This window comes from Numenius arquata, chromosome 7, assembly GCF_964106895.1.
Source record: "Numenius arquata chromosome 7, bNumArq3.hap1.1, whole genome shotgun sequence".
Taxonomy (NCBI): domain Eukaryota; kingdom Metazoa; phylum Chordata; class Aves; order Charadriiformes; family Scolopacidae; genus Numenius; species Numenius arquata.
In genome coordinates, this window is record NC_133582.1 from 9,013,149 (window position 1) to 9,024,403 (window position 11,255).

The 11,255-nt window shown below is 35.3% G+C and overlaps 1 protein-coding gene across 1 annotated transcript; it reads left to right on the forward strand.

Moving 5' to 3' along the window:
* The first annotated feature begins 597 nt into the window (after positions 1-597).
* On the forward strand, positions 598-9,050 carry MANEA (mannosidase endo-alpha). The gene is made up of 4 exons (XM_074150686.1): positions 598-1,147; positions 4,763-4,872; positions 7,628-7,704; positions 8,414-9,050. Exons 1-4 carry the CDS (start codon positions 598-600, stop codon positions 9,048-9,050), a joined length of 1,374 nt encoding a protein of 457 aa, XP_074006787.1.
* Positions 9,051-11,255: the final 2,205 nt, after the last annotated feature.

Here is an 11,255-nt window from a genome sequence, read left to right on the forward strand (position 1 = left end):
ATTTGCCAAAATATTTAGTCAATGTATTGATTAACTAAATACAAAGTGGTTGGTCCGAAGCCAGTAAATCAGTTAGTAAATAAAACCTATATTCTGAACATAAGCTGTACTTCTGTCATGTCCCATTTTGTCCTTTATTCTTGTTCTGCTACATTATTCTCCTTTCATGGCTTCTGCTTTTTTTTTTTTCCTTCTATTTTCCGTGCTATTTCTATCAGACTTGCCAAAACATGATAGTTCTGAAATAAAGTAACCAGAATTTCCATTTCATAGGATTTATTTGGGTTAGGAAAACAATGAAGTTCAAAAGTAAGATGTTTTATAAAATATGTGAGTCCTTGGTGGCAGAACCTCAGAACCTGACAGTCTCAAAGGCAGAAATGTGTTTTGTTCCTCTCTCCCCGTCGCTAAGAGCTGTTAGTTACACAGTCAGTGTATGCATCACGTTTGTCTCACGTTTGTTATTTCTATTATGTAGAAAGTTTATGAAGCATTTCATACTATGGAATTAGGTAATGAGAAATCTGACTTTAAAATATTTGTCTTTTGATCAGTTGCGGCCAAAATCCTTCTGTTTGGATTCTGAACTATGACATCATGGCAAGATTTCGCAGAAGAACATGCATCATTTTGTTGCTTTTTATTTTGTTTATTTGCTCCATAATGATGGCTTTGAAGACTCTGAGACCTGACAGAGCTGGCTTTGGGGACCCATTTGGACTTGGTTTGTTGCCCGAGCTTCAACAACGGACAGTGCTCTTGGACAATAAACAGAATTCACTAAATAGGATTCAAGGAGATACTGCAACGCGTGCTAGTAATTTGCATGGTATCGCAGTCAATACTATGAAAGCATCTATGCCTCCTGCAAACAAGCTGGAAGAAGAGCTGTCTTCTCCTAATTATAACTTTCATATTTTCTACTATAGTTGGTTTGGGAATCCACAGTTTGATGGTAAATATATTCACTGGAACCATCCATTGTTGCCACACTGGGATCCCAAAATTGCAAACAATTATCCAAAGGGAAGGCATAATCCTCCTGAGGATATTGGGGCCAACTTTTATCCTGAACTCGGATCTTACAGTTCCAAAGACCCTTCTGTCATAGAAGCCCACATGAAACAAATGCGTTCTGCTTCAACTGGTAATAAATGTTAATGTTTCAGCATGTTGTTCATTTATCCAGCCTTAAGTATGTGAATGAACACAACTGACCAGTTCTTCCATTTTTCTGTGTAATTCTGAAAATGTCTGAAACTAGTAAATGTCTTTGTATATCTGAGTTTTAACCCCCAACTGAAACCTATATCTGAGCGTTACAGCACAGAAACATAAGAACTATATTTGTAATCCTGGAGGTGCGTGTGGTTCATGATGTACTGTTAAGCAGTGATAACATATGTGGAAAATACAGAAACCATTGCTAGAGTATATTGTCTGTGTATTTTATTTTTGGAGATGAATACTTCAGTTTTAAGAAAAGGTTTCAGTAAATCGTGTTAATGTCTTTATGGAGCAATCCATTAAAATAGGAGCAGTTTTTTTATTAATTCTTTGTGTATAATAGTGATAATGTATTAAAGCACATGTAGGATTATGGCTTTTATGCAGCTTATATTTTATGCAGTGTATTTATAGGTGCTCTCATTAACTACGGGAATGTCTAATCAAAACCTTCTTGAACTTGGGTGTGATAGTTTGTGTAGCTAATTACAGTTTATTTCTTTGTCCAAAAAGTATCTTTTTTTCCCAAATCAAATTGATGTTCCCTTTCTTAAATAAGCTGGACTATATACATAAGAATATTCAATATATTTTTGGGGTTATTCTTTGTTGTTGGGCTTTATGATCCTTTTTATGTTCATCTTCTTTAAAATAAGTAGTCGTATAGTCTAATATTAAACTCTGAACAGCTTCTGTAAGTGTAATTGGAGGAACATGACCACAGCTCATAGGATTATTCAGTGCTAATCACCTTGAACTGAGTCTCTTTCATTCACATAATCACTAAGGTTTGATGTAATTGTTATATTCCCATTAGTAGTGTTTATTTATATAATGTTTATTTCTTGGTTATTGTTTTCTCCTGTTTTTTAACCTAACCTGTATTTTGTACAAGAGTTAATACAGACATAGGAAATTTCTCACCCTTTTCAGTAATGGGATAACTCCATTAACAGGACCACTAGCAACAGTGGGAAAACTGTTGCAGTGAAATCTCGGGCATTAGTTGCGGCGAGTAAGCACTTTTTTTAGTCTTATGTAAAGCAAAATAATGCATGACAGTGTGATGAAAACAGAGAGAGCCCTTGTAGCTTTAACTTTTGTGATGTTTCTCATCCTCTTAATACAAATGTCTGATATAGCCGAACTGCTGGTAGAAACGGTGCAAAATACTAGAAAACAAAGTTTAGCAAAGCAAGTTATGTCTTATAACTTAAGTTGGTTTTCCACTTAAAATTCAGCAGTGTGAAGGAGTAGTTCGTGCTTGCTGTGCTAAGCTCTTTGTAACATATTACTAATATTTGTAAAAAGTGATTTTTTTTTTTCTGCTGTTATTTGGACTTGCGTATTTAAGTACACTTGAATTTGTTCTCTTCCGTCTAGATTTGACCAATATAAATCATTAACTTTTTTTTCTGTAGGTCATTACTTCAAATATTTCTTTTTTTTTTTTTTAATAAGAATTATACTTTGGTTTTGGTGTACTGTGAGGTTGACTATTTACAGTTTCTTCTTTTTGTCTCTTAACCAATGTCTAATCCACGACTGCATTTTATATTGTCAAATAATAATTTTTCTTCTAGCCTTTTTGAGGCTTTATCAAGGATCTTCTTACAAAAGGAGAAAAATGTAAGTGGTTATTTCAGACAGTATTGTGTAATGATCACAAACATGTAAGAGATTGGAGCAGCAGGAGTCTCATGCAGTGCTTCTTTGTATTCTTCTTATATATTACAATTCTTTCCTTATTTATTAATTTCCTAAGATTTAACAGATTAATACAATAGATTTTATTCCTCAGATCGCTTGGTGATTTTCTTGTGGTTTTTTTTTTGGTTTTGGTTTGTTTTTTTCACCAGCCTGTTTTCGCAGTAGTCCAGTTTGACATCCTGACTGAACTCTGGTTTTCAACGTGTTTATGCTACTGTTTTTGGCATTGAGTCCATCCTTTTTCAGACTGCTGAAGTGGTATATAACTTTATTTTTTAACCACAAGAAAGAACATACTAAGTAGACTTTCTCAGGGAAAGAGCAATCAAATGTGAATTTAGGTTCCTTGAACGATTCCGTCTCCTGAACTTTTCCCTTTTTCCTCATGGTATAAAAGAGGGTCTTGACAGATGTTTTATTCAAGATACCTGGAGTTTAACCTGTTTATTTCTGCTGTTCTGCTTGTCCTTTACGCCTTACTCATTTGAATTTTGTCCTTTTCTCTCGTGTGAAATAAAAGATAGGGTGATAAAATGCAGTAAAATATTGCATTTTTCTTGTCCTTGATCAGACTATTTCTTGAGATAATTAATCTATTATTTGTGATTCTCTTTTTCATAAAATATTGAGAGGCTATGATGAGGATAGTTGAACTAACTTCTCCTGTGTATAGTGAGCTCAAATTTCTGGTTTTGATGTTAGAAAATGATTGTGTATTCACTCTAATTTACTCTTTCCTTTTCATAATTTTAGGCTTGTTTGTTTGGAAATTGTTAGTCAGAAATGTTACAGTATTAGTAAAATAGATGGAATTTAGAGCATATACTTCCCAACCTCAGTGACCTGATTTGAGTACTTAAATGTTTACCTAATTAACGAGAAGCATGTTGTGACTTATTCTTCCATATGTTTTAAATGGTATTGGTAGGAAAATATTCCTGCATCGGTATTTAATGTGTTTCTTTCTGTCTTAACTTCTCCCTGACATTATTCCCAGCTACACACCCGAAAGGTTTAACTTATTTTTCTATCAGCATTTTATTTTAGAAGGACAGGTTTAGGCTTTCTGAAGAAGTATGTGTTCTTTTTGCTTTCATGGAGAGCATGAGGAAGACTTACAGTGTAGGGACATTGTATTTGTTGTCATCTTTTTTGACAGGAATAGTAACATCCTTAAATTATTGAGAGTTACTCAAGGATTTTTGTAGATATAAATTTAAAAACTAATTTCACATGATTGGAAGGGTCGACTACAGCATAATAACTGCTTTTAGCAAGATTGTGGGATTACAGTCACTGCTTCTAGTATGAAAAGGTTGTTTTGTAGTAGAACCAGAGGAACAATGCAGAAACATGGTGGGAAATAAAGTTTCGTAAAATAAGAATCACTTTAATCACATGCACAGCCCTCGTCTCTTGAGTGTTCTCTCACCCCAGGTATCTTGATATTCTCTGGCTGTACTGTGGCTTAGCTGTAATGCCTTAGTTGGGAGCAATCTCCTCCTCTTGGTGCAGCCTGGAGGTTAGGGTGCTGTGCTGAAAAGCAGAGGGAATGGCTCTAGGTGTTAGGCTGGGGACACTACGCACAGATCTGTTCCCGTGACAGATGATCTTACCACTGTTTGTTTTGTTGTCTTTTAAACAGAGAGAGAAGTTAAAATCCACTCTAAGAACACTCAGATTTTGTAATTGCTTAAAAAGTAATTTGAAATTCTCATTTATATTATGTAGATTTCACATCAAACAATAATTATAACTCACAATAATGTTATAACATGTTTTATGTTAAACAACATGATTTAAAACTTAAGTTTTATATTTTCAGGTGTAATAGTGCTTTCATGGTACCCACCGGGTATGGCTGATGAAAATGGAGAACCAACAGATGATTTGGTGCCTGTTATTTTGGATTATGCACACAAATATAGTCTAAAGGTAAAGTAATTTTAAGATACATAAAATAGGACTACTTAGGAAAGTAAATCTTGGTAAGAGTTTACTACATTTGACTCGTGGTGTACAGCAGGGAGGCTTGTAATGTGACGGTGGCTTCCATTTCTGTCTCCTGATCACAGAGGTCAGGAGTGAGCACCTATGAGTAATAAAGAGGGATTTAGAAGTTCTGGTTTGACTGAATTTCTTTATTCCAGATGGTATCAGGAACACTTGCCTTGGATAGTAAGGTAAGGGAGGTGCTGCTCTGACTTTAGGTTACTCCAGGGCATGACATGATAGGCTAAATTACTGGCTTCCTGAAGTAGGTGAAACATCAAATCAAAGATTACATGGATTGATCAGTGGAGTCTAAAATTGTGGTTTGATTTTGTTTTTAGAGTAAAACTTGTATTTTCCCTTGGGATAAAGAAAACATGCATTTCCTTATGGTCTTGCCGACTAATAAATTTGAGTTTTTAAATTATCTAAGTAGCTGTATACGTTTCATCTCTGGATGATGTTGTCTGTACTGGGGACTAAAAATACAGTCTGTACATCTGCTCTTGTTTTAGTTGGTCATGCAAGTTGCAGATTCTCAGGGAAATTTCCTGTCACTAGTAGCAACCATAGATCCTTTGACAAGCAGGAGGAAAGTAGGAAGGTTAAATCAGATACAGAAGTAATTTTAAAACAGTTTAAAATGCTGTGTGAATTGCATTATGTGACATAAGTTGCACATATGTAATAGTAAATTATTAAAAACAAAAAAAAAAAGGTGTTATCTTTCCCCAAAGTTTTCAGATCATCTGATGGAGCTTACTCTCAACTACAAGAGCAAGTCAAGTCTCTCAAAGGAGCAAAGGCAAGATCATAGAATGGTTATAGTTGGAAGGGACCTTAATCATCTAGTTCCAACCCCCCTCCCATGGGCAGGGACACCTCCCACCAGACCAGGTTGCTCAAAGCCCCATCCAACCTGGCTTTGAACACCTCCAGGGAGGGGGCATCCACAGCTTCTCTGGGCAGCCTGTTCCAGTGTCTCACCACCCTCACAGTAAAGAATTTCTGTCTAGTATCTAGCCTAAATTTTCCCTCTTTCAATTTAAAACCATTGCCCCTCGTCCTATCACTCCACTCTCTTGATAGAGTCCCTCCCCTTCTCTCCTGTAGGCCCCCTTTAGGGACTGAAAGGCCGCTCTAAGGTTTCTCCAGGCTGAACAATCCCGACTCTCTCAGCCTGTCCTCATAGCAGAGGTGCTCCAGCCTCTGATCATCTTCATGGCCCTCCTCTGGACTTGCTCCAACAGGTCTATGTCATTATTCTGTTGGGGGCTCCAGAGCTGGACGCAGTACTCCAGGTGGGGTCTCACCAGAGTGCAGTAGGAGGGGTAGAATCACCTCTCTTGATCTGCTGGCCACGCTTCTTTTGATGTAGCCCAGGATGTGGTTGGCTTTCTGGGCTGTGAGCGCACATTGTCGGCTCATGTTGAGCTTCTCATCCACCAACACCCCCAAGTCCTTCTCCTCAGGGTTGCTCTCAATCCCTTCTCTGCCCAGTCTGTATTTATGCTTGAAATATGAAATAAGATACCAAGGAAAATGCATGTAATATTATAGTAATGATTGGAATATAGATGGAACTGCTGTAAGTGCTTGGAATAGTTACTGGAATAGAGATATTCAATATAGACACTACCAGGGAATGCTGCCTTCACTGTAATGGTTTTAAGCATTTTTGAACTCGTATGTTATTATAGTTAAGCGTCAGGAATGTCGGTAGACCAAAACCAACACACAAAATAGATTTCTATTATGTCTGCTAAATGCAAGTCTGCTAAAAGATATGTCCTTTTGATTTGCCTGGTTTTGATAGTTGGAAATGAAATACGAAATTACAGTGCTCTTCAACCTGTCCTGTCAGTCCTAGTGATTTAGTCTAACACTGTATTTTTCTATAGTTTGTACCTAATAGAGGTAGATATTGGCTCTACAATGGAAATTTACTACTGTTGCAGAGTTGTCGAATGCTTTATTAAATGCATTCTGCTCTAAAATTGCTTCTGAAAAAAAGTAATTGCTTTGATTATTGTAATATACTCTTCTATTTAATTTTATATTTGAAAACTGACATTTTTACATTGAAATGACTTCACATGTATAGGTTAAATAATTCCATAATCTCCAAGCTTGAAATTCAGAGCACTAGCAGTACATTATATTAGATTTAGTTCCAAGAGTATGTTGCTGTTAATAAATTTATAAAATTTTAAATTAAAGTTTTCATATCCCATATCTTACAATATATTTTGACACTGAAAACTCTCCTTGGAGGATTATCTATAGCAAATTTAATGTCTTGCTTAGAAATTAAATACTAAACTTTTCCTTGGTTAATCAGTTCTTTGACATTCTAGTAGATAATATTTTATTTCAGTTTTTAGTTTCTGTTGTAGTTTTTTAAGTTTTCTGAAGCACACTTACTACTGGCTGTAGCCCGTGAAAAACAAAAGCAGTGTTTTGTTTTAATGTAAAAAACTAAATAGTTACTTTATTACCAAACTTCCTTGGATCTGAAGCTTAGCAGTGCAGGAGTTGAATTAAGGCTGTATTATTCTTAAAATAATTTAATGAAAATGTTTGCTCTGTAAAGAACTACATTTAATGTGACTGGTACTTGCTTTGTGTTATATGTGGTGGCCATGTATTCAATAGTAATTTACGTTTGTCTTGCTCTTACTACGTTTTCATCTTTTAGGTCACTTTTCATATTGAACCTTACAAAGATAGAGATGATCGCAGTATGTACCACAATGTCAAATACATCATCGACAAGTGAGTGCTTTCAGAATGATTTCCCTTGGGTTTTGTTACATGTTGGTTTAGGGGACTTCTGTATATTATCTAAAGCTTGGAAGAATATATAAAAATGTGTACCAAGACCGACGAAAACTATAAGAAAGTTTCTTTGTGTTTCAGTGGTACAAAACGCAAAGTCTGTTTTTTAAATATTGAAGCATGAATTTTACATAGATACTCAAATGTAAATTGCTTTCAACATTCATTAGTATCACAAGTCATGATACTTTAGATTAAAGCAGCTAAAGTATTAGCTACATGGTATATAAATTAAACATACATCTTTTTAGTAACAAACTACCAGCTAGAGCTTTAATGTGTTGACCTCTAATGATTTGAATTCAGCTTGAAAAATTCTGTACGGCTACTAGTTGTTTTGTTTATCAAGAATACTTACACCGCCTGATTTCATACTGAATTAGAGGAGTGCTCTTCAAAGAAAACTAATACCTATAGCACAGTTTGACACTAAGTTACTGATGTGTAGTAATTTAAAGGTTCTTTGCAGATTCATTATTTAATACTTCAGCAAACACTGGATTGAAAATGGATATGAATTGCTATGTTTTGAAGCACATGCACTGTCTTTTTAAGTTAGTTTTTAGGAGAAGTCTTCAGCTCAGATTGTGAAATGGTATTTTCCAAATGGCAAATGTTGTCTTAACGATACTTGTTTGCTTTATAGATATGGAGGCCATCCAGCCTTTTACAGGCATAAGACCAGCACGGGCAGATTTCTTCCCATGTTCTATGTTTATGATTCTTACGTAACAATTCCTGAAATATGGGCAAATCTGTTAACTGTTTCTGGATCCCAGAGTATTCGAAATACTCCGTACGATGCGTTATTCATTGCACTTCTAGTAGAAGAAAGACATAAGCACGACATTCACAGAAGTGGCTTTGATGGAATGTACACGTACTTTGCCACCAATGGCTTTTCCTATGGCTCATCTCATCATAATTGGGCAAGTTTAAAAGCCTTTTGTGATAGTAACAACTTAATGTTTATTCCAAGTGTGGGGCCAGGGTATATCGATACCAGCATCCGACCGTGGAACAACCACAACACCCGTAATCGTGTCAATGGGAAGTACTACGAGACTGCCTTCAGCGCTGCCCTTTTGGTCCGACCAGAAGTTATTTCTATTACATCTTTTAATGAATGGCATGAGGGAACTCAGATTGAAAAAGCTGTCCCTAAACGGACTGCACAGGTGGTTTACCTTGATTATAAGCCCCATAAACCAAATGTTTACCTAGAGCTTACTCAGAAGTGGTCTGAGAAGTACAGAAAAGAACAAGAACAGTGGCTTATGTGAGCTGTTGCTGCTGCAGTTGTTTCCTAATGAATTTAGTACATTAAGAAAGAAATTGAGAGCTGAAAAATCTGTTATTAAATGTCTTCATTATAGATATGTTCAAATTACTATATCTCTTGAATGTATATGCACTACTACTGAATTTGAATTTTGAAAACTAAAAAGATAAGAATATTGGATTCCTGTCTTACTAGATATTGTAGTTCAAGAATATTCAGGGAAAATGCTGGTTTTCTGGTTGTTGTTTTATTTTTGGTTTTTTGTTTTAAACTTTGTAACTTGCATGCTGAGCTTCCGGAACATCTGCATGGGATACCTTTACATGACCAAAGCAGAACAAAAATTTGGCATACTTATTCCTTTATTCTTGCAGTTGTGTTTCTAATCAAAGTGATGCTATCATCTAAATTTTTGTCCGGATAGCTTCTTGCAGGATGCATGTCTGCAGTGTGTGGAATAATCTACACCTACTGTTACTAATGCTTTGCACACAAGGAGTTTTTGATGTATGACTAGCTTGTGGTTAAAACACTGAACAGGTATGTGTGATACGACACTGGTGGGTTTTGTTTGGGTTTTTTTTTTTAAGAAAGTAAAGTATTTGAATGATTGAGTTCCAAAGGACTGCTTAAAGATTTCTAGTTTACTTCCATTTGTTCTGTTCAGTACATGGTGCAGACTTATGCAGACTAATGGATACTGACAAGTAGCATGTTTTTTCCTATGTTACTTTGAAATTTAAAAAAAATAATTGTTTGAAACTGAGAGAGGAAGAGATTTTTTTGAGGGGGAAAAACCCCTAAAGATGCAAAAAATATACTAACTATTGTTAGTATATTGTATATGTATACTAATATACTGTTAGTATATTAGTATATGTATACTAACTAACAATATACTATTGTTATATGTTGTCTGCTAATTGCAGACACAGTTCCAGTGTGTTTTTTAAAATGCTTAAAGATTCTAAAGCTGATGTCTTACTAGTCCTCCAATAAATATAATTTTAGGAAATGCTTTTTCATTTATGATTTAGGAGCAGTCTAGTTTGATAGCAATGACAAAAACTGTCCATTAGTTTAATTTGAAATCTGAGATTTCTACTTTTCATATAGTTTGTCTGGTTGTTCCAGGATTCAGGATGATAGATACTAACAATTTGTTATCGTTCAGATAAGCTCCCTATCAACACTACCTTTAATACTGTGGTGTAGCTGGAAATGAGTATTTTCAGACCTGGGAATCTCACCTTTCAACTGTTGTGATTATTAACTGGTTTTCTTAATGAAGCTTGAGAGGATCAAGTCACATGGACGAGTGTCCTCAACAGTCCTTTTTTTGGCATTTTCATACAACTTCATAGTAAAGTCCTGAACTTCGGAATAGTAGAAATCGCAGTTTTATTTGCAGCAAGTGTTTAATCTGTAGTAAAGTGCCTTTTTTTCAGTTGTTTGGTTGTTTTTTTTTAATTATTTATATACCAGGTGCTGATCCTGTGTTTTAATTCATATGCTGAACTGTTGTGACCACTAGAATTCCATTGATTTCAGCAGGACCCATGGAAATTACACTCTTTACTCAGTTCTCACAGTAATTTGCCCATGAGGCTGTAAGGTGAATGTGAGGACTTCTGGGTAAAAAAGAAAACAGTGGTTTTTTTCCAGAAACCTTTATCATTCCAAATAAACATAAACCGATTTACTATTCTAGAGTATTTCTGGTATGAAAAAGGTTTGTTTATGTATCTTTCACTTACTTACAGTTTAATTGTCTTGTCATTTCTCTGCAGTTGTTAAAGAGATGAGGTGTCATATAATGCCCAGAGCTGCTTGAAAAAAATGCAGAAATCGGGTGACAGGTATATAACCTGGCGTGTTGAAGTGCGCCTCTAGAGTTGTTGGAGTCTTATTAATATCTCTTCAGAATATTTTGCATTTTCCTACGGTGTTTCTGTAAACTCCAAAGTGCTTCTGAAATAAATGTTTACTAATGCTTTTTTTTTTATATACTTACGCTCAGGTGGATAAACTGAAGTAAATATATGTATGCCCACAGTCACAAAATAGTGTCCGAGACACATGAAGCACTTGCTAGGCTTTTACCACTTCCAAGTTAACCACTTCTTTTATTTAGGAAACTGATGTATATGTTTTTTTTCTATAAGTCCCTTAAATAACTATACATAATTTGTTATATGTTTATGCT

Coding starts and splice junctions, on each gene's coding strand:
- MANEA (XM_074150686.1), top strand. CDS start 598: ATGGCAAGATTTCGCAGAAGAACATGCATCATTTTGTTGCTTTTTATT. Junction 4,873..7,627: donor CACACAAATATAGTCTAAAG/GTAAAGTAATTT, acceptor TTCATCTTTTAG/GTCACTTTTCATATTGAACC. Junction 7,705..8,413: donor GTCAAATACATCATCGACAA/GTGAGTGCTTTC, acceptor TTTGCTTTATAG/ATATGGAGGCCATCCAGCCT.